This window comes from Rhamphochromis sp. 'chilingali' (assembly GCF_963969265.1).
Source record: "Rhamphochromis sp. 'chilingali' genome assembly, chromosome: 20".
Taxonomy (NCBI): domain Eukaryota; kingdom Metazoa; phylum Chordata; class Actinopteri; order Cichliformes; family Cichlidae; genus Rhamphochromis; species Rhamphochromis sp. 'chilingali'.
The window spans coordinates 4,921,298-4,948,412 of NC_137947.1; the positions used below are offsets into that span (position 1 = coordinate 4,921,298).

General features: G+C 39.0%; 2 protein-coding genes across 6 annotated transcripts; one reads left to right on the forward strand and one right to left on the reverse strand.

The window, feature by feature from the left end:
- Positions 1-29: 29 nt before the first annotated feature.
- On the forward strand, positions 30-11,164 carry haao (3-hydroxyanthranilate 3,4-dioxygenase). Of its 5 annotated transcripts, none has more exons than XM_080868381.1 (12): positions 30-80; positions 2,021-2,183; positions 2,756-2,905; positions 3,091-3,169; positions 5,502-5,585; positions 6,801-6,907; positions 9,333-9,422; positions 9,509-9,552; positions 9,627-9,772; positions 10,479-10,547; positions 10,630-10,712; positions 10,848-11,164. In XM_080868381.1, exons 3-12 carry the CDS (start codon positions 2,817-2,819, stop codon positions 10,918-10,920), a joined length of 864 nt encoding a protein of 287 aa, XP_080724507.1. In that variant the 5' UTR covers positions 30-80; positions 2,021-2,183; positions 2,756-2,816; the 3' UTR covers positions 10,921-11,164. The 5 variants fall into 5 exon arrangements, with proteins under 5 accessions (XP_080724507.1, XP_080724505.1, XP_080724508.1 ...); XM_080868379.1 differs by having other exon boundaries at positions 2,759-2,905; XM_080868382.1 differs by lacking the exon at positions 2,021-2,183.
- Positions 11,165-14,835: 3,671 nt separating this feature from the next.
- LOC308388280 (transmembrane protein 229B-like) lies at positions 14,836-17,983 on the reverse strand (the record flags this gene model as incomplete). The annotated part of the gene is made up of 2 exons (XM_080868893.1): positions 14,836-15,317; positions 17,935-17,983. The coding sequence occupies 2 exons, from the start codon at positions 17,981-17,983 to the stop codon at positions 14,836-14,838; spliced, it is 531 nt and encodes a 176-aa protein (XP_080725019.1).
- Between the last annotated feature and the right edge of the window lie 9,132 nt (positions 17,984-27,115).

The following is a 27,115-nucleotide window of genomic DNA, read 5'->3' on the forward strand; positions in this document are numbered from 1 at the left end:
CCTCAGTGAGGCCACAAATCACGTGACCACCGAGGCCTAGCTTGAACCTGATGAGCCCAACAAAACACGAGCGGATGCAGGTAGCGCTAACATCCAATTTTCTCTTTAAAAAAGTGTATCAGGAATAACATATAAACTATAATCAATACTTAAATAAATAATAAGCTTCAAAACGACTAAGTATAAAAATATATAATACGTTGATTAGAGGTCACGTTACTAATTTGAGTGTACACAAGCTAATGTTGGTTGTGATGGGTTAAAAGGAACACACAGGAAGAGAACCAATTAAGTCTTTATCCCTTCATTGAATGACCCCGCTTAAACAGTTTTCATAAAATTAAAAGTACATTAAAAATATTAATTGAATTGTAATTGATAGACGCGTTCTGACTTTATGTACAGTCTGTCTACAAAATAAATACTTCGTAACTGTTGTATTGGGATGATATTTTATTACCTTTGTGACCACGAGGGGGGGACCGTCTCACAGAAAAAAACAATAAATAACAGATGCAACAAAATATAGCTTTAGTTACAATAACTAGATAGATAAAAGTATTTTCTTTCTTTTTTCTTATTTTGTTTATGGCATAGAGTTAACTCAGACTTTCACTCTTTGAATAAACTGGCGGAAATTCCTTTAAAAGCATCTACAGCGAGTTTAATATGTTTTTGGACAGTGGTAGTTTAACTTTGTACACCTCTGCACACCAGCACGATGGATTTGAAAGGATAAAAAAAATGTGCCTTAAGTGTAGACGCAGCTTTTTATTGAATGGGGTTAACAGAAGTGGTATAACCATGTTCCCAAGCTCTTTTTTGGGACAAAATACACTTTAACTGTCTAAAACATTCCACATGGCTGTGTGCACTTACACGTCTTCATTTATATACAGTTTGATAAGTTACCTAAAATTTCGTTTAAACAGCAAAATCTGTTTATGCTCTCGATAACTTACAGCATATACTTTTTTGCTGCATATGTTTAAAAAAATGTGAGCTACTTGTAAAACTGTCATTTCAAGTGGGCCCACTAGGAGGCAGGTTTTTACTTACTAAATATCTCTGAACAGCACTTGAAGGACTTCTTTGTTCATATTCCACTGAACTTCAAATTTCTGATGTACTTGCTGCTCACTGGTCACATAATTCTTCAGCAAAGAATATATTAGTCACACAATATAATACGATAAGAAAGAAGCAACTGCTCTTGTGATGAATCTTGCTCAACATATCTTGGCAAGAAAACACTGAAAACACGACAGAGCTTGCATCAAAAACATTGTCAATAGTATAGTTAATTGTTTTGTTTTCATACTGAAGGTTAAGTGATTACCAGTTGATTAAATGTCTTAACTCTAAGCACACTTTGTACAGCAGATATGATACTGAACAGATTAAATTACCATTTTCACTTCAGTTTTCTTTGTGGTGGATGTTTTTGTGGCTTTATGTAAACTTGGCTGACTAAACCTGACTCTTTTTATTGGTCAGTGTATTGTTTGCCCATGACCAAATATCTCACACAGACTTTCATCTTCATTCATCGTTGATTCTCAAAAGTTAGTAAACCCTTTAGAATGTCATCTGCTGCGACCTGTTGGGGTCAGGTTCAGAGCTCTTCCGCATGCCTTGGTTGTAATGATTATTCAGTTACTGTTTCCTTTCTACCAGCACAAAGCAGCCTGGTTTTTCTCCCCTGACCTCTGGCACACACAAGGCATTTTCCCCCAGAAAAGTGTTGCTTTCTCTTATTTGGACCATTCTTTGTAAACTTCATAGATGGTTGTGTTGGAAAATCCAAGTAGATTTGCTATTTATCTAGGGATTGAGAGTAACGCAATTTCTATTCTCTGTATGTCCTGTACATGTGGCAGAATCGACAAATAAAGTTGACTTTGACTTTGACTAGATCAATGTTTTTTGTTCACCATGTTTGTACACCCATGTGTTTTGTAGCTTTTGAAGTGTGTGCTGATAATGAGCCAGAATGGCCTCTGGTCCCTCTCCTCTTCAGGCTGGAGGATGCAGCATCCACAAATCCATCCATCCATCCATCCATCCATCCATCCATCCATCCATCCATCCATCCATCCATCCATCCATCCAGAAATAAAATAAAAAGTTTGATTGGTCTGACTGACCCCAGGACAGTTTTCTGGTTCGAAATGAGCATACAGGTCGGATTTTTAACCTTTATGCTATATTGAATTTTAAGAAGATGCTAAATATTTTACATGTTATACACAACCCCCCCCCCCCCCCCCAAAAAAAAAAAACAAAAAACAACACCACTGAAAGAACAGAGAACTTAATTTTATTACATGAATTGGTAGCATGATTTAAGCAAGTTTTTTGTGTTTGTTTTAAAGTCAGATTAACCCAACAGTTTTAGATTACACAAAATGCACAATAAGTGTAACTTGTGTGCTTTCACTTAAATAAAAATAGAAAATTAAAGGAACGGACTTTAATTACAAGTTGATTGAAACCCAACCAAAATATACAACCACCAATGAAGCAGAAAACTGAGTGAGAATAATTTTTTACCTCAACTAGACCTCAAATACCCTTTGTATTTGGGTAAAAACTGCTCCCATCGTGGCGTTGTGCACGTTGCAAAGGATTCCATTTGGTCTGCAGGACAGCATTATGTTACTTATTAAACAACAACCTTTAACCCTTGTGCTCCACCCCGATTTGCTTACTCCCACTTCTGCATTTTGGACTTTATGTGTCCTCTTGCTTAAAGCAGTCATAACAGCTGACAGAGAGTCCCAGAGGCTACATTCTGCAGCACAAATCACATCAAAATGAACAGCAGTACTCTTCAGGTCAATGTGGAACACTGGATTGCAGAAAATCAGAATGCTTTCCTGCCCCCAGTGTGCAACAAACTCATGTAAGTAACACATTTACTCTTAGCTACACTCTCACTCTTTATTCTTTGCAAATGTGAATTGAGTTTTGTAATTATTGAGCAATGTGTAATTTATGTGGCAGTTTGAACACTTGGGATTCAGTCAGTTGAACTGCGAGGACACGCAGTGCATGCACTGACATGATTTTAATTCCTCTTTGTCTCAGGCACTTCTCCCAGCTGCTTGTCATGTTTGTCGGAGGCCCTAACACCAGGAAGGATTATCACATAGAGGAAGGGGAGGAGGTGAGAGTTGGACTAGTCTCTTTTTTTCCCTCATTCCAGCAACAAACATGGACCATGGAAGCAGAAGAACCTACAATTTAATACAAAAGACAACATTAGTTAGCTTCTTACAGTTTTTCGCAAAGTTGCTTCATTTGTCCTTTTAGGGCCAGTTCCACCCACGTGTTGCAGTGCTTGGTTAGGCTATTTGGCCAGCTGCTGCTACTGGGTTTTTTTGCTTCTGTGTCAAAGTATAAAGTGTGTCAGCTGACAGCCACTTTCACAACTTTAAACATTCACTGATACTGAATCATGACTCAGGATACCCTTTTTAGTGTTGTGGTAATTTCTGACATGGTCTAAAAATACAGATCTTTTCTGTCTTTTTTGACAGTTACTCATGATTTTTTGTGAAAGCTGCAAGTTTCTGCACATTTAATTTTAAGCTTTAAAACAAAGTTGTTGGCTTTAATTAATTTAAGTTGGTTCATATTAATTAAAACAAAGCATCACGAAGGCCCACGGTGGGTGTTGACGCAATGTGATTTCTGCCCAATGCTCTGAATGTTAAAGTGAAGAAATTCAATGAAGTGCAGTCAACGGCGGGAGTAACTATGACTCTCTTAATATAACATAATTATATGGAAACTACAGTTCTTGTAACAGAGTTTGTGTTTAAAAATAGAAAGGAAGAAAGATTAGATTAGAAATGCCATCCAGTAAGTTTTGATGCGCTTGGCAGATTGTGGGAAAAAAGAAAAACCAAACCCACTAAATGCCTGAGCCAGTCTGAGGAATCTGACTGTCATAAATATTTATGCCATAACACAGGAAGATAAGCTTCTGGTTTGGCTCATGAATGTTATTATTATTATTATTATTTCTATGGGTTTTCTTCTTTTGATTTTAATTGAGGCTGATTATTTGATTATCCATACATTTCTTGTTCAGTGACTGAGAGAGAAACGTGTGCCTACATCCTGGAGACTGTTGTCATGCTTCTTGCTGAACACCAACTGCATCACACTCAATCAGTTGAATCAGAGTCACGTATGAGCTCTTTGTTTGTAAATCTAAACATGGTGTTTGTTCAAACAGGCCATGAAGTAAAGGTCAGCTGCAGCTCCAAGAAATGCCCACTCATATCAGCTGAAGGCTCGAGTGATACAATCCACACATCACATATATGGCTATATGTGGCGCTCTATTTAAGCTGCTTTGTCAGTTGCTACACATCTGCAAGCCACTTTGCCACCCACCTCCCTTCCATCTACTCCTTTCATGCTGTATCTGACTTAGTAACTGTCATTTTTTTGTCATTAAAGCCTGTTCTATTAGGGTCCTACTGCTGCTCTACCCACCTCTGACCTTTTAGTTTTCATGGATGAGCAGGGTGGTAAATATGCTGCTCAAAAAAATTAAAGGAAGGTGATATGTGGACACTACAGAGGTAGTTCTTGAGGCAGTTGAACTCCTCAAGGATGACAGAGCAATATGTGGCATTGCCATAAGGTTTGCTGTGTCTCCCAGCACAGAGACAGGCAGTTTTTCTAGGAGAACTGGACAGGGCCACGGAAGGTCTGAGTTGCTCTTCGTGCACGACAATACCCACCCAGCTTCATGTGGTGAGACATTCCAGGCAGTTCATTGAGAATGAAAGAATTACCACTTACTGGCCTCCATGCTCACCTCTGGGACCATCTGATGCCACCAGGTTGCACCTCACACTATCCAGGAGCTCAGCGATGTCCCGGTCCAGACATTCTAGGACACCATCCGCCATCTCAATAGGAGCATGCCTGACATTACCAGGCATGCATACATGCTGGTGGAGTCCATACAAACTACTGAGGACCATTTGATTGATTTGCTGCAATAAAATTTTGATTTTGGTAAATTAGACTAGCCTGCTGCATTGTTTTTTTATGTGATTTTCAGCATGTCCTCTCTAGGTTAATAATTTTGATTTTGATCAATCAGTGTAGGATCTTTTTGTTCCTAACACGAAGCACGGAGTGTCTACATTTCTGCCAATGGAAATACTTTTGACTAAAGTAGCTGAAAGGATTCACTGCCCTTTAAGAAATATCAAGAAGCTAAACATAATATTGACATTTGATTCCTTGCATTTGGGACCCTCTGTGTTATAGCTCCCTCTTGGTTCTTTCAGTATTGATGTACTACATTATCCAGACTGAGCCTTGACTGGTTGGTCTGAGATGTCTTTATGTTAATTGTGACTAACCGTTTTTACACAACTGAAGTATCTGCTGATGCCTGCAAATAAATATTTATAACATGTATTTAACCCACTGCCATTCTTCGTTTGTCTTTCTCTCTCTGTTTTAAGTAGTTATTCTACCAGGTGAAGGGGGACATGTGTCTGAAGGTGATTGAAAATGGTAAACACAAGGATGTACACATCAAAGAGGGAGAGGTAAGCTCTAAACTTTTATGTTTCTGCTTCGTACTTTGCTGTGCACAAATACACATTCATTCATTCAGATGGAATTTAACTGTACAATTGCATAAAACATAAAGAACACTTTTTTAAAAAGCATTAATTAAGCTGTTTATGCAAGAGCAGCTGCAGGATTCTACCTCTGGGTGGGTCCAGAGTAAATTGGTCTGGGCCTTTTAATTGCACAGATTATTATTTTTAATACTTCTGCTACACATGTGTGAAAAGATTAAGAAAACAATTCCCAATCCATCATTATTAATTGTGAAGACTGAGACAGGCCGTCTATTCACTTAAACAAAGAGATTGTAATTAAATATCAGATGAGTGAGAAAGAGTGAGTGCTGCAGAGCCACTGAACTTTACTGAAACTTTCAGCTCGAACAACCATTTATTCTCCACATTTTTTATACTTTCAAAAGAAAATATATTTGATGCATTGACTTGCATGCTGTAGCCCCTTCCTCCCATTTTACACTGACAGACCCTGAAGTATACTCCTCCTGTGAAAAGGAGGAAGAAAACCTGCGAAAACCAATTTGTTAACAATTGGGTTTTTCCCGATGAGACTGGTGTAAATATCTTTTAGACATAAGGAAGTCATACAAGTTCAGTAACCCATGTCACAACCTGAGCCGTCTACAGCAGCGCCCAAATAAAGTAGAGGAACGTTTCTTCACATTGTGCTGAACCGCGCTGTGCTGCTCAGATTTAACAGGTAATTGTAAATGTGAAACAGGCTGTAGTGAATAGTCAGAATTTGTCAGTGATAATGTCATAAAAGCCGTCTACTAAAAAAACAAACAAACAAACAAAACCACATTTAGTAACTGAAGATAAGACCTAAGAAAATTCTTCTCACAGCCAGTCGGGATGGGCCCAGGTCTCTTAGGCCCCCCACAATGTAGTGTGTTAGCTCTAAATTTGTAGTAAGATACTTATTTAACAGAGAACATAGAAATTATTTGGTCATCTTTCAAAACAGGAATAAATTTTTTTTATACATAATAGTGAAATGCTGGTTGAGATAGACAACTGCACTAAACCCTCCTGGAAACTATTTTTCTGCTCCAGTTCCCATCGCTCTCTGCTGATTAGAAATAAGGAAGCACAGCAAGCTTGTGCAATAAGCTTTATCTCAGGTGAATCTGCTTCACTGTGCATTCCACTACTTTTTGTCTCAAATTCTAGATGTTTCTGCTGCCAGCTCGGATCCCTCACTCCCCCCAGAGGCAGGCTAACACCGTGGGCTTGGTGATGGAAAGGAGAAGACTGCTCACTGAAACCGACTGCCTGAGGTTCACTGCTGTGGCAGTTTCGATTTTCTGCATTTTTTCTTAGAGAGTTGTTGACAACAGAAAAATGATGAATGGTCATAAACATGACAGGACACTTAAAAAGAAAAGATTCTTTGCCCTCATAAACACGAGGCAATAAGTTTAATTAAAACTCAGCTGACATAAAAAGAGGTTTTTCAAAGATCAGTAATGAAACGTGTGGTATAAACTGTAAACCAGTTAAATATATTTTATTTGACCAGATTCGATGTAAACTTGAATGTTTACCTTGTAAGTATGTAACAAATTTACATTTTTACAACAAATAAAATCAAATTCAAATCTGACAACATAATCAAATTACAGCAGCAGCATTTTGGGGATTTAACAGTCCCCATGTCAATTGGAGGGCCAGGAGTGCCAAAATCATTAAATAAATACACAATTAAATATTAGGGGTGCAACAATACACACGGTTCGGTTCGATACTTTGGTGTCACGGTTCGATATTTTTTCGATACAAAAAAAATGTTCATGCTTTTTTAATTTGTCATTTATTAAAATTATAAATATATATTTTAACTCAAAAGTACAGTTTTTAAATTTAATGTTGCTGAAACAACAAAGTAATAAAAAAATAAGTATCTGATTGAGGAATCACTCATCTTTGGAAAAGAGAGTTTATTACAGAGAAATGTCTCTTTCCAAAATAAAAGCTATACTATACGCTTCTTCTGGGCTATATTCTCAGCAGCATATTAAACATATCAGGTCCCCATAAGGAGAATCATGTGCTAACGGCTGTCTAAATGACTCGGGTAAAGTTTGTAGCATGCGTGCTTGTTGTTTTTGTCTGCTTCCACTTGTCTTTGCACTAGGATGATGTCGGAGTAAATGTGCAGTCATATTCATTTTGTTCCCACTAGTGCTGTCAGCGTTAATCTGAAATGACGTTAACGTCACAACACGGCAAATCTCTGTTAACGAGCTACCGCCCCGTGCGTGGGGCTGGACGGCGTCAACACGTTAACAAGCTAACTGCGCTAACCACTAGTTCCCACCCATGTAATTGAGCATTGCGTGGCACATCCAACATACTGTTTTACTTTAGTCCATGACGCGCTTACCTTCAGGGTCATACGTCACATGAAAACCAAAATAATTCCAAACGCCAGATCTGAATGAGGGTGGGGGAGGTTCAATTTGCCATGTTGCAAGGTGAGCTTAACTTCTGCCTGCTAGCTTGCGCTGCTCTCAGTGAATCTGTGTTCGACTACTCCGCACTGTCGAGCGCAGATCGACTGAGCGCTCAACACAGACAGCATCGTCAAAAGAAAAGTTGATAAAATAAATTAAAAATGTTGTATTGTTCGATACTTATGCGTACCAAACCGAAAGCACTGTATCGAACGGTTCAACATCGATACGAGTATCGTTGCACCCCTATTAAATATATAATTTCATTAATTAAACATGTCATTAATTAATTAGAATAGGAAATAAATAAATAAATTATTACATGTTTTGAATAAAATGAATAGGCAGTAAATTAATTATTTATGTAATTAATAAATTCCAAATTTAATTAATTTAGTAAACATTTAATTAATAATTTAATGGTATTGCTAATTCATTCATTCTGGCACTCCTGACCCTCCATAAATCACAACCCGGCTATACTCTAAAGCAGGGGTGTCCAACTCCAGTCCTACTACCACTCCAGAGCTACTGTCCTGCAGCTTTTAGATGCATCCTTGTTCCGACACACCAGAATCAAATGAATGGCTTGTTATCAGGCCTTTGCCAACCTTGATGCCATGCTGAGGAGGTAATCCAATCATTTGATTCAGCTGTGTTGGAGTAGGGTTGCATCTAAAAGCTGCAGGATAGTAGCTCTGGAGGGCTGGACTTGGACACCCCTGCTCTACAAATACTCTCCTTACTGTCTGTTTTTCTCTATACAGGACCATCATTTACTAAATAGACAGCATGCTGTATTAAGTAAGACTTAAAACTACACTCATAAAAATGTATGACTTAAACTACTTTAATTAATTAATCAATTTTCAAGTACAAGCAAGAACAAAAATAAGTACAATGTAAAATGTCTAACTTTATTGAATCTGGTCAAATAAAATTTATGGGACTGGTATACTTCAGATTATACCCAGCACATTTTGCTTAATGATTAATTATTTGAACAAATAAACCTTTAATGATATGTATTTACACCACTGGCTACATTTTTTATATATAAATGATAAATGTTAAGTGATGCCTTGGATTTAATTAAGTGGCTATCTTCATCAGCAGCTACTTTGTTCAGTTTTATTGTAGGGTCCTACAATAGATAAATAACAATGTTATTGAATTGAGTCTTAGATCTTAGTGAAACACATTTGTCCTGTAAACAGATTTTTATGTTAGCATGTATTTGTGCTCTCAGGTACCATGTAGACAACACCACTGACATCCTATTTGAAAAATGGTTCTACTGTCAGGATCTAGGAACCCAGCTGGTGCCAATAATCAAGGAGTAAGGCATCTTTTCATCTTTACAAGTCATACTCAGATCATGCTCTTTCTTTTAAGTATGTTGACTTGACTGTATTTTACTTTCAGGTTCATGGCATCCAAGCAGTGCAAAACAGGAAAACCTGATCCAAGTGAGTTGTTCAGAAGAAATTGTAAGTCCCTGTAAACTTTGAGCTGGTGTCAATGTTTATTATTGGATGGATAGATGAAGTCTTCAGGGAACCTCCTTTCCAGCTGAACACCATGAACGTGATGACGCCCTTCTCCTTCAAAGACTGGCTGGAAAAACAGAGGCCGTCTTTGGGGAATGGCAGGCCCATCGACATGTTCGGAGCTCAGTTTGAGACTGAGGTAAGAAACCTAGTGTCAGGTAATGATCATATATGAGATGGTTGATCAGGGTTTTTTTCAGCCATTTTCAGTAAAACATTTCATTTAGGCCTGCACTCATATATAGTTACAATTTTGGTTTCTTAAATCCATGCAGGGTCAAACGTGTACAAACACACTCAAATATAAACATACGTTCACTTATTTCTTTTAATAAGCAATCCTGAAGGTTCTGCAGTGTCCTTGAAGACCAGCTTCTTGTCAGAGATCGTGGTTGACTGCTGGCAATGGTTGTTTCTATTTGCCAGTATAAACAAGATTTGTTTGAAAGCACTAAGTAACTGTAGGTTGCAAGATCACACCTTAAATAAATATTTGTAAGTACAGGTTTAATGTGTGTGCCACCACAAGAAGACACAAATTGTCTCCCTCACATGAGAGGGTATTGGCTCGGACTTTCAGGGACAATCCAGGGGCCACAAAGGCACAAGCCTACCCTGACCTGGAAACTACTGGAACAAAATTACTATGACAAAGTTACATGCTCATGATGAGTGTCTGTAAACTTCTGACCACAACTGTATAGTACGGTCTATCCGGCAGAAAGGATGTTTTGATACTAAAAGTACAAGTCAAAGGTATAATTATTGTTGAAATAACAGGAGACTAGACGTGTTGTAGGTAATGATAGTGATAAACAAGACTCTTTTTACTGCCTCCCCAACAGGCGATGGTGTTCGGACCTGGACTCACAGAGATGACAACACCCCAAACTGATGTGTGGGTTTGGCAGTTGGTATGTATGCAGAGTCTGTCCCAACAGTCTGTCCCTGGACGCACATGTAAATCTCCCTTCCTCTTCTACATCTCTTTCTTAGGAGGGATCTTCCACAGTGACTATGAACGAGCAGGAGTTCAGTCTTCCTGCAGGAGACAGTTTGCTCATTCCCGAGCAGAGCCAGTAAGTCAATATCAAGTTGTCAGTAAATCACAAACTCTTTCACTGAGTGTACAAATTATTGGATCAAAAGTGTTGAAAGTGAACTCTCCAGGGTTTCCAGTGTGGTTTTGCATGCAGTGACTTTCTCTGTCGTAGATACCAGTGGCAGAGAGCTGAGGGGACTGTCGCCTTGGTTGTGATCCAAAACCCAGAGAGGAAGAGACCTTAAGCATCAACCGTCAAATCACACCTGCATTGAAACATATGCTGGGAGGGGAGCACGAATTCTTTAAATGAGCTCGAACAACTGAAAGTGTTTTATGTATAAAACAAATACAGTAAGTAGCATAGACCATTTAGTAAGGGTAAACAGTATTAATAAACAATTACAAAATGATATTCTCGCATTCATCAATCACTACATGTAATTTTATGTGAGTAAAATGCATAAATAAAAACATCCTCATGTCTGAGCATTTGTCTTTTCCTTGTAAGTTGGCTGTTACTCATAAACTGCATTTCTAGTGGCTCTAATGACTTAAAAACACAAGTTTCAACAGGTATCGGGAACATAACACTGTTGTCAGATGAACTTTTCCAACGAACTGCTTCATAGCCACCTACATGTTTTGCGTAGTTTCTTACAAAACTGACATGTAGAACCTGCTGCTGTTTCAAAAACCTTTTAGGTGGAGGTGCATGGAGGTGAACTGATACAGCGAGCTAACAGGAATTTGACTCCTTAGCAGGCTGTCTGTTCACGTCAACCAGCAGGCTGACAGTTTCGGAGCCAAACCCAATGCTTTGTTTGGATTTTTGTAACCAAATTAATTCAGTTTAATAACATTACGGTCATATCTAGTGTTTCTTTTACAATTACTTAAAAGAAATGAATTTGATTACTTCCCAGTAAAAAGTAATTTGTTATGCTGCTTTTTGTTTTTATATTTCTTTCATGTTGCTCAGTAGCATGTCCTGAAATACACTGTGACATAATTACCAGTTACCAGTATGAACCTTCGGCTACAGTCCCAGATAATAAGATAAATCCTTTTCTTAAAAAGAGCAGTTTTTCTTTTAAGGTTACATTTGAACACAAAACAAAGTGGAAAACCACCACATAGACTTCAAAGTGTTGCCACTGTGATTCTAAAATGAATGCTACAGCGCTCTAAGCTTGACTACTCATCACTCACTTTGTTACATGGTGGTAAATAAGATGTGTCTCCGCTGGCTCTGTGCTGGCACGTTGTTTGTGTAGATGTCTGCAAAGACCTGATGTTGTGTTAGCAGTACAGTGTGGCTGTTTCTGTCCTGGACACAATTTGTACTTTACCATCACCCTCCTGTGTTTTTATGCAATGAAAATAAAAGTAATGTTGGTATTTCCACTCCTCCGTTGTAGACTGCTCCGCCCTGTCTATTCCCTGCACATCTTAGTACAACTGCGCAACTGATGGTAAATGCTACTGCGCTACGTCCAGTGCAACTGTAACGCAACTGCAGGCTAAACAGAAAACCATGTTTCATATTTTTCTTTCCTCTCGTCATGTAGAAGATTGCAGGAAGACATAATGATGATGTGATTTCTCAATTTAGTACTGTGAGGCATTACATTGCTGTGTTCATGAAAAACCTATTTTATACAAAAATAGATGTAAAAACAAATTAATTTAAGCATCACACCCCAAAATTTACATATATTTGTAATATAAGTAACCTCTATGTCATACCATTTCCCTGGTCACCAAAACAGTATGGAGAAATTTACAAGGAAAATTTGATATTAAGAAAGACACAACAGCAAGTGTTTTTAGGTCTAAAATAAAGTCTTAGCAAAGCCTTTTCCTTCTGTTACCCTCATTGCTGCTGTGAGGTTTTCCTATAGATTTCAACCACCTTCATTTCTTAAAATGTCTCTGATTTTTGTGTTGTCTCACTCTCTTTTCTTTTGTTTCCTTCCCCCCGGATAGCAGAGGATGATTAAAATGAGAAAATTAATTACATTTTAAAGTATTACAACCATAAATGAATATAACTTCTTGCTCTGAAAAGTGAGTAAATCTTCATGTAAAAATTATTTATGGATACTTTTCTTTTTACTTTTCTTACTTGTAGCTGTATTAATCGATACCCTCAATCATTAAATACTCCTCAATCCAAGCATGAACTCTAAGTCACATCTGTATTAGAAACCGCTGTCCTGCTCACTGAGAAGCATTTCATGGACTAACACATAAAGACTAAAGGATGTAAACCCTGCAATAAAAGTGATTAAAGAACGTGAAAGCTGTACTCTCCCATCAGATGTAATTGTATGTGAGTGCTGAGAGAAAAATAAATAAATATCTACAGAAATAACATTATGTGCTTTCCTTGCAAGATGACTGTCACTCATAAACTTCAGTCCCAGTGGCTCAAAGGACTTAAAAACACAAGTTTCAACGAGTATCAGGAACGCAGCCTTGTTGTCAGATGACACTGCTGTTAGGTGCCAACTGCCAGGTTCCTATTTAATCACCACTGTTTAATGGAGTACGGGATTTCCCCCAGTAATGCACAAATGACTGTAAATGAGTTCAAAGCATATTTGGCTGTGAGATGCCAGTCATAATTATCGATGGCACCCAGACTAAAAAAACAAATACAAATATTTTTTTAATGAACATTTTCTGAATTGTTTTCACTACACTTTTCCCATGGACGCGTAAGCTATAAATTAAGATCCAGGAACGTTGCCCTGCAATAAAACGTTCCAGCTAGGTGGGACAATATGTATTAATAAGTAATGGGAACTATGGGTGTGGAGCTTGCTGCGCTGGACATTTCTGATTGGTTGAGTACTTGTCTTCTGCTTTTCAACCACCTACATTTGTCATGTAGTCTCTTACAAAGCTGACATTTAAGAACTGGTGACACTTTATAAATCAGCAGTGTAATTAGCCTTCGGTCGACAGTCTGAAAGAGCCTTTCAATAAAGATTTGAATTGTTCCAGATACTTTGGGGGTGGCAGTGCGTAAGCTTAATGATGTTATTGTCATATATGAAGATAATTTAAAGCCCACTTATTAGGTTTTGTCTACTATTTTATTTACCCCCAGTGCTGAAATTTGAGCTTGTTTGAATTCAGAATTTTACTGCTTTAGATGCACCAGCAAAAAATGTTACCAGGAAGGCACCAATCACAGCACAGCCAAATGTACAGGGCTAAACGCACAACGCAAGGTACGTGTTTGTGTTTTTGACTAACTGGTTTCTGGTCTGACACTTACTTTTCAGCATTTAGCTACATTTGTGGACATTTCCTGTTTTTTATTCTCACTGTTTGTTTAATTTTTGCTCCCATCTACTACTTTGCAGGACACGTTATCTGTGGAGACTTAAATAGGCTTGTGTCTTGTCTTGCATAGACAGAGCGTAAATCTATGTTTGCCTTTGTGTAATGTGCATAAAAGTGCTGAACCACGTGTGCTGTTATTGTTCAGGTTTTTTAAAAAAAAATACATACACTAACTTCCTCATTGCAAATCGGTACAAGCTGTTTTAAACAATCTTTTTAAAGGATGAAATATTGGAGAGTTCCTTGTACGCTTACGTGCATGAATTTGGCCTTGAAGCTACAAAGAGAAGAGTATTTATGTTGCATTGAGAGAATAGATTGCTGGAGTTTCTTCTACTTTCAATGAGGCTAAACGTTTAAAGTAAAACTGCTTCTTAAAGCAAAGATATAAAAAGGTGAGTGTTGACTGTATTAAGCGATTGGATTCTTTTAGCTTAGTGTGAATAATCCTTTGGGAAAAGATCAAAGGATTTAAGAAAGCTGGCTTCACTTTCTCAATAGTTCAAAGCTCATTGTTGATCATTCTTTCTGTTTTTATTCACTTTACTATAAAACTACACCTGCTGTTTCTTCATAATATTTTATTTTTCCAAGTGTCCAGGCTAATTCATATCTGTGGCTTTGTGTAGAGACTTTTTGTTATCTTATTTTCCAAAATCAAGACTACTCCTTTAATGTACTTTCCCAGTCAGGTTTATTATACTGCTAAAAACAACAGAATAGTTACTTTTAATATAATTAATATGAAATTAATTAATCAAGTGTTTTGGAAGCACATGAGTCCAGATCGTCACAACAGCGGTTCAGTTATGCAGTCTTATTCTTAAAGTGTGCCTGATCACATGCTGTTCTGCTATATATGCAGCCACAGCCCAGGGAAGTGCATAGTCCAGAGTTATCAGTCCTCTCAGGTTGTACCTATGGCCTGAGTAGTCCCATGGACAGGCTCCCAACAAACTAAGCCCCACACCCCAGCTGAACTCCCACAGGTAGATGAAAACAGTGTAGAGCACGAGCCGCACAGTCAGTGGGTGATTCTGAGCGAGCATCAGGGCCCTCAGCCTCTCCATGAGATAGATTGCTGTGGCATACATGGGCAGCGCCCACAGACTGCTGTGGCCTGCCAGCCTCCTGTCCTGGGTGCTGCACCAGTCCCACACAGCAGTGAAGGCCACCTCGCAGAGGCAGCCATGCAGCGCATACACGTAGAGACGAACAAGAGCAGAAACAGGTCGAACAGAGCTGCTGCCATGTGGTTCTGCTGGGGAGTCATTTTCAACAATCCCTGTCAAAAAGAGACAGAAATTACTGGATGTTTTCGTCTTTTCTTTTTTTTTTCTTTTCTTATTTTCAGTTGTTACAGACGGGACAGACATGAGTGAGGGATAGGAAAGGGAGAAAGAAAGAGGAAAGAAAAGAAGAACAGAAGGGGAGAGGGACAGTGAGAAAGGGGGAAAATAAATAAATAAATAAAATCTCCTGGATCACCTGTTGAGAGAGAAAGAATAGAAAACAAGCAAAAAACCCCAAAGCAACATACTAAACACAACACCATCGCATTAATCTAGCTAAGTGTAAACAGCAGTAAATACTAAATATTCAATTTTGTTGTGCAGCACGCAGGACAGACAGCGCACAATGTGCTTTGAAGTAGCAGCCAAGAAAGGTGTAATTTAAGTCTACGAACAGTGATCACGCGTGTGCACACCTGTGTGGATCAGCGCGCTTGTATTCAAATGGTTTCCACATGTAATGGTCTGCAAGAGGATGTAGGGAGCCATAGCCCCGTCCCCCAGGGCATGAAGCAGGCATGGAGGAGATCCAGGCTCCAGACATCCAGAGGCCTCAGAGTGCGAGAGCCCAACGAGGACCACCGGAGGGGCATCCGTGCCACCTTCATGGGAAGGGCTGAGGATCCCCAGACGAGGCGTTTTCGTCTTTTCTTAAACTATTTAATATGTGTAGTTTTCTAAATAACTTTTCAAAGATTTTTAATAGTTTAGAGTAAACAGATTAAGCCTGGGCTAATAAATGATGAGAATAAATTAGATGAGTGCTCTCATTTCTTTGCTGTAAATATTAAGGGCATCCAGATATTTAGCTCAGCTTAGCAGTAAGACTGTTCAACTGATTTCTCTCTGTTTTTGCAGGGTTTCACGTTATAATGCAAAGTAACTAGAGGTGCCTGTTGTTGTGATTTGACAGAAACATTTAATTGAATTCGGCACTAGTGCTGTCAGAGGTATGAACTTCTATTTGTTTCATTTGTTCAACAGTTCAAATATTAAAAAAGCCGTCAGACTATTTCTTTGCCTGGGGCACCCTTTTCTTAGAGTTGTCTGTCTACCTGTCAGCCTAATAAATTCAGTTCACTTCTAATGTTTACTGTGCACAGACAAGACTTTGACAGCCAATTGGCCATAAAGTGTTTTTATTTGAAATAATTTGTACAGAATAAAAATAAAAATTATAATAATTGCTTTACGTTAGTTTTGGGTTGTGTCAGACTAACTCCCCCCCCCCGTCTCCAGCTGTTCTACAATGTTCAGTCAGCCTGTAGGTTGAATGTACAGTATTACATATATTGTTATTGTATCTTTATTTCAGACATATAGAGCAAACCACTATGTACACGTACACATACTTGCATTTACACATACAAATACGAATATATATGTACACACACACACACACACACACACACACACACACACACACACACACACACACACACACACACACACACACACACACACACACACGTATGTGCTACATGGACTGAAATGAGGTTTTAAAGGAAGATGCTGCCTGGTCAGAAATATCACTGAAAATTAATATTTAGGTTGTGAAACAAATTAAATGTAAAATATGTCGAAGTAAACATCAGAAAACAATATTTACAAAATATTAACGTTAGCTGGGGGTAACAGCTAGCCTTAATTAACCAAAGTTCAAAGACTATAGTTTAGTTTTCACTTCCTATTTTCTCATTTTTTTGTGGAAGGTTCAAGCTTTTGTATTATAAATTTTATCGAGATGATTTACATTTGTAAATGTTAATACAACTATTAAAAGCCAAACTTAAGAAGTTTACTGATTTCAACAAACTATTCTGTGCCACGTTTTTTTCTCATAATGTCTCTGGATTATGGGTTATGTCTCTCACTCTTTTGTTTTTCATGGATGTAAAGTAAGATGATCAAAATCAGAAAAAAATGAAACGATAAATTACTTCAACCATAGATGGAAATAGCTTCCTGCTCTGAAAAGTAATCAGATTATTTACGGATAAAAGTCTGTTTTAAAGACATTTCCCTTCCTTTTAATTACATTATTCAACGCTCTCTTTCATGAAATTGTAAAGTCTGAGCAATAAATCCTGTTTTCATAATTTCTTGAACGGGTGTCGAAGGCTGTTAAGTCTATTAATATATTAAACAGCGTGTTTAACATTAATCTCTCTTGCCAGCATTTTCCTGTCCAGATAAAAAAAAAAATCATAAAATTTTAAGAGAAAGAAAGGTTTGTTGAATTTTGTTCTTTACATTATTACAAGTTCAAAATGAATTCACTCGCTCATTCTCAGGCCATGCAGCACAGCTGACAGCCTTTCGTGTGGATTAACAGGCTAATAGCCCTACTTAGCAAATTAAAGGCTTAGACTGACTTCAACAAGTTTTCACTTTGCTATAAATATCAGCTAGGCGACTTTCACGGTCAATTATTTTCCCCAGTCAATCCAATCAGTAATAATTTACCATCTGTACAGAATTGAACTCCATCACTTTGCTTCTTCACTCAGTGCAGAAGAAATAAAGATGCAGTGGCAGGTAGCACCACCTCAAGTTTTTTCTTCTTCAGTCATTACACATTTTAAAATGCTATTAGCAGTTATAACTCACCTTGATCGTTACCTCGCATTCGCCTCACATTGAGTTTACTCGTCTCCATTGCTTGTCGGCATATGGGTCTCTGTGCCTTTGTAATCTCTTAGCTCTCTAGTGTGTGTGTGTGTGTGTGTGTGTGTGCATGTGCATGGGTCTTGGGCTAAACATTAAGCTGCTCCATGTTATCAGAGTGAGACAGTGATGTCCCTGTCACAGGCTGAAGCTGTGAACTGAGGGAAAACTCGGGAAGCAAACCTGGACCACCTGAGCAGTAACTGTGTGTGTGTTGTGTGCAAATCCTAGTATTGATCCCACAGTGGCTGTTTGAATGTTTTAAGCATACAATAAGTGAGCGAAGAATTGTATCGATGAGTGTTTTCAAAGGGCAGACACGGAAGCGCCATATAATGCTGTATCTGAGTCATGCAGTGGGTCAGATTGGCGGTTATCAGTGAACTACAGTACCTAGGTGTGTCAGAGAAGCGAGTCAGAAATCATATTAATAGATCAGTTTAATATTTACATTATATAATCAGGTAAATTAAAGAATGGCACTTTGGTTGGCCAGTCCACCACTTTTCCCACCTAAGACACTTCAACAAGTCTGAAGCAGATTGCTGTGAAATCCAGAAATTTCATTGTTCAGTCATTATTTAGGACATATTAACTGGGCATTTACCTTTAAAATGATTAGTAAAGATTAGCGCAATAACACAAATTTAGAAAGTGAACAGAAAAAACAATACACCAGACACCCAGTACAGACTAATACGTTTGGTCCAAGTACAGCCTACATTCAAATAGCTTTCAATATTTTCATAGTTACATCATATTCAAATGTATTGTATTTATTTGGTGTGCATAAAAACCTTTCACCGTCCTCTCTGTAGCTAGTTTATGCATTTCTTAGTTTATTTAGGGAGCTGAATGGCTCAGGTACAGGGGAGAAATTTATATGATGTTATCATGTTTTCTTTTCTTATTATAGAAATAAGGAAGTGGATTACGCTCATTAATCACTGACACCAACTGACATGTACACAAAGATGCCAATATACAAATAAAAACATATGGTACAAATATGGAAGCGAGCTCTTAACAGCCTGGTTTCACACATGCATAGTATACACTGCAACCATAAAGTGGGTCTGAGAGCAGATGTCAGTCCTGACGTGGTGGCGCTGCTTGCTTGTGTGTGTTTGTTTTATGTGTACGCTAATAAAACAGTTGAATGAATGGCAGCCGTCCAGATCAGAGTCCAGTGATTCTGGCAAACACACAGCTGACATTTTATAGTACGGCATGACAGCGGACGGGACGAGTGAATTCTGGTAGATCATGAAGTCAAGTATGGTGTAATCCAGGAAGATCAACTGGTCTCAGTGTCAGCCCACATCAGTTGATGGCTTGATTATTCTTCTATGCGTCAAAAAGAGGTCACACTATTTAAGCCGCTTCAGCCTGACTGTGTTTGCTGTGCATCTGCAAGCTACATTGCAACCCACCTATACCCTTGTTTTCAATGTTGCCTGTTGTGCTCTGTGCTGGGGTCTTGCTGCTGCTGTCCTTGCCTTACACTTCCCTTGTATGCATGTGGAAGGGAAGCACCCAGATCAGAGCAATGCCACTAAATATGAATTCCTGCAGATAGAGATAAAAATCATTCTTTGACAGCAGTGGCCCTGGCTCATCTGAAGAAAAGACAAGATTCAGTCCATAAAGGTGACTCTGTTAATCTGGATGTATCATTGATTAGCAACCATTGATCAAAGATAAAACAACCTGGACTTACCAGAAGCTGAGGACCATGAGAGAGAAAAATCACACAGACACACCAACCAACCAACTTTGGACCCAAGGTGCTGTACAACAAAAGTGGAAACAACCCACCACCAAAGGTTCCACAGCTACTGGCTTATCCTCGGTTCACCTCAGTAAAAAACAAAAAAGAACATTAAAAGTCCCAAAAATCTAAAGTCTAAATGACTTACCTTATGTAATAAAGCATAACCCACTGATATATAATGCTATGTGGACGTGGGGAAAACTGAGAAAATCTTTTAACGGTAGTCTTCCGTTTAATATCTTGTCAACGTTTATAAATAATCCTGACCTTCTGCCGCAGAACGTAGGGTCAAGCTTTGTGGGATGGCATAAAGTAGGTGTAAAGAGGTTTTATGACCTCTTTAAACATGGTGAGTTTAAATCATTTGAATCCTTGAAGTCCCAGTATTCTATGTCAAAGACTGAGTTTTATAAGTATTTGCAATTGAGAAATTATGTGTTAAAAAATGCTAAATCATTACAAATCTCAACTGCCTCTTTTCGGTTGGAGAAATTTTTTCTGGATAATAGGGAGCATAAACATTTTGTATCAAAGTTTTATTCCGAGATTTATGCCCTAATTGTGGATAAACTGGCATGGTTGAGAAAATCTTGGGGGACGCTGCTTAAAAGAGTGTGCGTCTTTTATTATTGTGTGCTTGGAGTAGATTTTTTTTAGTTTGACTGTGAGCAATGAACCTGGTGCTAAAGCTCCTTTTCCATTAGTAACTACTCGAATCGACTCACTATGGCTCGCCCCGACTCAACTCAGGTTGACTGGTTTTCCATTACAATGCAGTACTACCTAAGGCCATGTCTCCGCTTTGGCCTTCCGTCCACACTGAGACAGCGTTTTTAGTCAAGGAAAACTGAACTCTTTGAAAAAACTCTCCAAAGTGGATACATTTGAAAACGCCGTTTTCACGTCACAGTGTGGACTGCGAAAACGCAGTCAGCCCATTTAAAAAGCTCGGTGCTTTTCCTCGACATTTAGCAGCAACATTTCAAATATAAATGGCAGATAGAAATAACGCAGGTCGAATTGTCTTACATTTCACGCATGTGCAATACAGGAACAGTTTCAGTCATTTCAGTGTGGATGAACAACTGTTCGTAAACGATTACAAACGATAGTGTGAAAGCAGAGAGTTTTTAGACAAAAACGCTGTTTTCAAATTTATCCGGATTAGTGTAGATGTAGCCTGATGTGTGTGGTCTCTCTCCCCACTTGGTGGCATGCAGTCTGACGACGTCACATTTTAGTACCTGCTCACTTGGAACCCCGGGTGGGGAGGTGCTAAAATAGTACTTGGTAGCAGGTATTATGACCACAATGGAAAACCCTTAAAACCGTAGTAAACCGTGCCAAGTCGATCCAAGTAGGTACTAATGGAAAAGGGGCTTAAGTGTCCTATTAGATTTTTGAGACTTTTTTTTTTAACTTTTATTTAACTTTTTTCCCCAACAAATATAAGACTGGTTCACATCCAAAATAATAACACTACACAGCACTAGAATATTACAACATTATGTCCATAATTGTTGTCCACTAGGATCCAGTTTACAGGTTACTCCCAGTGCTTCCAGTGGTTTCTTCCATTTGTCCACAAAAATTCGGGAGCTCCCATCAATATAGTGTCCCAGCCTGATCAGAGTCTTAACTTCAATGATGAGCGACTTCCATAGAGAAATGGAGGGAGGCTCAGCCCCCACCCATCTCAACATAATGCTTTTCCTGGCCAACATTAACAGTGACTGAATTACATGCTCATGTTGTACCAGTGAGACAGGAATATATCCCAATATACACATTATTTGGTTTTCTGTCACCTGATGACCAATGGCTGTACTAATATTGGCGCAGACCTCTTTCCAAAATGACTGGATAATAGCACACTCCCACAAGCAGTGGAATCTAGTGCCCACTCTGACCTTACACTTGAGACAGTTTGGAGATGTTCCCATATTATACTTACTATAAATATACGGAGAAATATACACATTGTGCAAAATTTTGTGCTGCAGTTCTTTAAATCGGTTACAAACAGAGATTTTAGATGGAAGGACCAGGATTTTGTCCCATGCCTGTATATCTATTTCACATTTAAAACAAAGAAAGTAAAGTACACAAGCCTAGGAATTTACACTCCACAGGCAAACAGTTGCCTGCACCGATGATGGTCGTTATGACATTTGATCCTAGCAAACACTCCAAAAAGGCGCTCTCTGTGGCGACTGGAGCAAGTCAAACATCAGATGTAAGTAAACACCAGCAAAATAAACGGGCAAGAGATCACTCAAGCTAGGGCTGGGCGATATGACCCAAAATTCATATCTCGATATTTTTTAGCTGGATGGCGATATAAGATATATATCTCGATATATTTTTTTTAAAGCCATAAAGTAAGAACAAAAAGAGAGTTCTTAGTCAAAGCTGTGTCCCAGATGTCACACAGGCACTTTTATTAACATAGAGCAGATGTACATAAAATTTACTCAAAAATAAATTATGAGCATTTATTAAATAATAATGCTCCATAAATAAAAGAAAACAATGTTGTTTTTGTGCATAACAAAAAGCTCACAATTGTGCAGTCAAAATGTAAACTAAAAGACGCTGAGCACAATAACAAAGACAGATTTCACAGCTGCTCTGTTCCCAACTTGTACTGCGTGACTGACAGCCTGGAGTTTGAAATCCGCTTCGCAACCACGTCTCTCAACAGGTGCCATTTATGGTCCTTATATACAGTAAGGTAATATTACGTTGAAGCACAGTACGTATCACTCCGCGAGGCTCAGCCGTAATGCTCCGACAATCCATCAAGCGGTGCAGCTCCGTAGCTTACCAAAGTCGTACTAAAACATTTTTTGACAGATTGCTGAGCGCCGTGTTCCACATAAAATCGGTTCGCGGCCATCAAGCACAACCAGAATTCATACATAAGGCGCGCTGTCAACTTTTGAGAAAATGAAAGGATTTTAGTCTGGGCTGCATGGCGTTAGCGTGGTTAGCTCGTTAGCGTGGTTAGCTAGCTAACACGTTGACGCCGTCCAGCCCCACGCACGGGGCGATGCGCAGTAACTCGTTAACGGAGATTTGCCGTGTCCATCTTGTCGCTTCCTGTAGGTGAAGCGATGGGGGAGGAGGGGGAGTTGTGTTCAGTGAAGGAGAGGCGAGGCCGAGTAACGTTGCGTAAAGACGAAAGTGGACGAAAGAGAGGCAAACTTGCGGCTCCACAAGTATAATTATAACGTAACATAGACTATATCGATATAAAGGATATTGTCACATCTTATATCTCGTATAAAAATATATCGATGTTTTTTAAAAACTCGATATATCGCCCAGCTCTAACTCAAGCCCAGCTATGTTTTATTCTAATTTATAGTCAGTAGCAAAATAATGCCAAATGCTACTTACCCCAGAATTAAGGACGCTATATCAGTTGCTAGTAGTAGTGCAGCGGCGGCCCTCTCCACAACGGCTGGAAATAAGTAAGTCGGCCAATCTGTAAACAGGACAGCAATACGCCACTATACCACTTATTTAACCTTTAAAGTGGATAGGAGGATACACATACGGCCTACCTGTAACTGTTGTAGAGCCTGATCGAAACTGCCTGATTATCCCAAGAAAATAAGTGCATTGGTGCCTGATACTGCACTCACAAAAGGCAAAGAAGCAATTAATAGGGAAATGAAGCCTGCATGGCCTTATACCGACAGTCGCCACCCTGCAATTAGAGTGTAGGTGTGTTTCCACTCAACCCAACCCGAACAGCAGCCAGAGAGAGAGAGAGAGAGGTGGAGAAGGCAGAGTAACCCATCTGGCTACATTAGGTTGGGGAAACCTGCAGTCAGCTGAGACTGAAGAAGTCACTTGGATGATTGATGAAATGTTTCTCCCACTGAAAACGCTACGTTCAGATGAACAGAATCAACGTCTCAGATCTCCTTATCTGGATGACTAAGCATGCATCAGGACAAGTTCCAGTAAGGGGAAATGATGTTTAAATAAGATCCAACAGAGCGATCAAATGGGATGCAATGACATAAATCAGGATGAGAAACAATGGGACAGAATGGCTCAAGCTCAAAGGCTTCATTACATTAGTGATCTCATGAGTCAGACCCTATTCATTGCCAAACCCCACCATCATTTGATCTCAGATACGCACGTTGTATCTTAAACTGTGGTAACATGAAAGTTGAGAAACTAACATGTTACCAAAATCTGTTGCCAAAGTTTTCAAAAACACTTTTGTCATAGTTCCAAATAGAGAGCATGCCTTCAAGACTACTTTTTGCCATGTTGACACAGAGACAGTTTCATAAGATGGTAAACAATACCATCTTATGGGATTGTAAAAAAAACCCCCAAAACCCTAAGATTGATTGGGCCAAAAGGTATCGAGGTTACAAAGAAAAATGCAAAAAAGAAGATTCGTTTTTTATGGTCTCTGGAATTAATTTTTGTCCATTACTAGATGTAAAAGATGCAGTCATTGTGATATTATCCATTGATAAGCATGTTGGCCGTTACTATTTTAGTGCTTTGAAACCAGAGTTGATAAAAAGGAACAGATCTGAGTGAAAGGGACACTGTATGCTCATAACACCAGAACCTGTCAATCATAAACTCCCTAGGGCAGCCCCGGCCTATAGTATAGCCCATTTTATCATCTGTATTGTGGTCCTTAATGAGGGTAATAATGTCAGTCAGTAAGTAAGGCTTGAAAGTGAAAAGGAGGAGAAGGGTTGCTTTCTCATAGACTTCTATACAATCAACGTAACTTTATTCTTTCATGAGTTATTTACAAGTTTCTGACCACTTATAAAATGTGTTCAATGTGCCCATTGTGTTGGATTGTCAATGCAACCCTCTTCTCCCACTCTTCACACACTGATAGCAACACCGCAGGAGAAATGCCAGCACAGGCATCCAGTATCCGTAGTTTCAGGTGCTGCACATCTCGTATCTTCACACCATAGACAATTGCCTTCAGATGACCCCAAAGATAAAAGTCTAAGGCTACGTCCACACGTACCCAGGTATTTTTGAAAACGCAGATTTTTCTATGCGTTTGCACCTTTCGTCCACACGTAAACGGCGTTTTTGGTCACTGAAAACGAAGATTTTTAAAAACTCTGGCCAGGGTGGATATTTTTGAAAACTCTGTTTTTGCATTTACGTGTGGACTAGAAAAATGGAGAAAATGCAGCGTCAAAGGTGTGCGCATTTTTTAACGTCACACTGTGCGCCACGCTATTGTTTCGGTGAAATGAATTTCTACAATACTGTTAATTCTACTCTCTGCAGTGTTTAAATGCTTACATATACACACAGTTACTGTCCCTCCACACAGACGACTCGGTTCTGCTTCTATGCCCCAGCTTTGTTTACTTTTTCCCACCGAGGCTTCTAGACTTCTGATTGGCCAACATTTCGGCACGGTTAGGAATCTAGCACCACCTGCTGCTTTGGCATGTTCATAGCAGCGTTTTCCTTCATTTCTGCCTTTATGTGTGGACGGGATTATTTTTTTAAAACGAAAACGAAAAATCTCCGTTTTCAAAAATACCCGTGTACGTGTGGACGTAGCCTAAGGGGGTCAGATCGGGAGACCCTGGGGGCCATTCAAGTGGCTCACGACGACCAATCCACTTTCCAGGAAACTGTTCATCTGGGAATGCTCGGACCTGGCACCCATAATGTGGTGGTGCACCATCTTGCTGGAAAAACTCAGGGAACGTGCCAGCTTCAGTGCATAAAGAGGGAAACACATCATCATGTAGCAATTTCAAATATCCAGTGGCCTCGAGGTTTCCATTGATGAAGAATGGACCCACTATGGTTGTACCCCACACACCACACCAAACCATCACTTTTGTTGTTCCAACAGTCTTGGAGGGATCCATGCAATGTGGGTTAGTGTCAGACCAATAGCGGTGGTTTTGTTTGTTAACTTCACCATTCACATAAAAGTTTGCCTCATCACTGAACAAAATCTTCTGCGTGAACTGAGGGTCCTGTTCCAGTTTTTGTTTTGCCCATTCTGCAAATTCTGTGCGCCGATCTGGGTCATCCTCGGTGAGATGCTGCAGTAGCTGGAGTTTGTAAGGGTGCCATTTAGCTAATATCTGCCGAAGGGATGTTCGACTAATGCCACTCTCCAGTGACATGCGGCGAGTGATACGCTGTGGGCTCTTGCTGAATGAAGCTAGGACAGCCACTGATGTTTCTTCATTAGTAACAGTTTTCTTGCGTCCACATTTTGACCAATTCAACACTGAACTGTAGCGTGGGAGATGGGTGGTCTCGTAGGGTGTCTTGCATTGAAATCTGCTGCAATGACCCGGTTACTGCGTTCACCAGATATCAACACAATTTCGATCCGCTCCTCACGGGTTAACCTCTTCGACATGTCAATGGCTGTGAACAAAGAGAAACTTGTAAATAACGCATGAAAGAAGAAAGTTACGTTGAAACCAAGCACACCATTGTTTTTCTTGTGACATTACCAATAAGTTTGATGTGTCACATGGCCGTCTTCCTATTGAAAAAACAAAAGTTGTATCCAAGATGGCCGACTTCTAAATGGCCACCATGGTCACCGCCCATCTTGAGGAGTTTGCCCCCTCACATATACTAATGTGCCACAAACAGGACTTTAATATCACCAACCATTCCCATGTTATTACGGTGTATCCATATAAATGGCCCACCCTGTATATCTCTCATGTATCTTTAGATGTTTTTGTCTTTTCAAACAAATAATTGATTTAACAACTATACACAACAATCTGTAGTGGTAACTAGAATTGCCAGTAATCAGGAAATCATATGACACATATAAGAAAAATCTACGATGCATCCATGTTTGAACAGTTTGAAATCTCTTCACATTTCAGCCTCACTTCATATTATAGTTTACTTTATTGTAGAGTTTTGCTTGGAGTATCAAGCTTAAGAGTACACGATTTTCTTTATTTAAGGATGATTGAGTGTGATATGAGTATAATATGATTTATGAAATGTTATATAAAAAAACCTTAAAAATACAATTTTATTTTTGTAGCACTTCTAATATGATCTGTCCTCGCTTCATTATCCCCATTACCTTCAGGACAATTTTCTCTCTCTTTTTACTTACTATCGTCTTCTTGCTCACTATTTGGTACACAGGCAGACCTTTATTAACGCGAGGACTGATATCAGTCTATCTTCTTACAGCCTGTTTCCGTTTTCAACCTGATTGTGATACCCAAAAAGATAAGTTAAAAGTAAGTAAGTAACATTTTATTGGCCATATGCTTTCAACCTTTCAAATGCCAGAAGATAAAACCAAATGTTAAGCAAAAGAGACCA

Bases quoted from the DNA above. Each gene is read 5' to 3' on its own strand.
- haao (XM_080868381.1), top strand. From the start codon at position 2,817: ATGAACAGCAGTACTCTTCAGGTCAATGTGGAACACTGGATTGCAGAA. The intron at 6,908-9,332 runs GTTCACTGCTGT...TTGTGCTCTCAG, and splicing joins ACTGAAACCGACTGCCTGAG to GTACCATGTAGACAACACCA. The intron at 10,713-10,847 runs GTAAGTCAATAT...TCTCTGTCGTAG, and splicing joins CTCATTCCCGAGCAGAGCCA to ATACCAGTGGCAGAGAGCTG.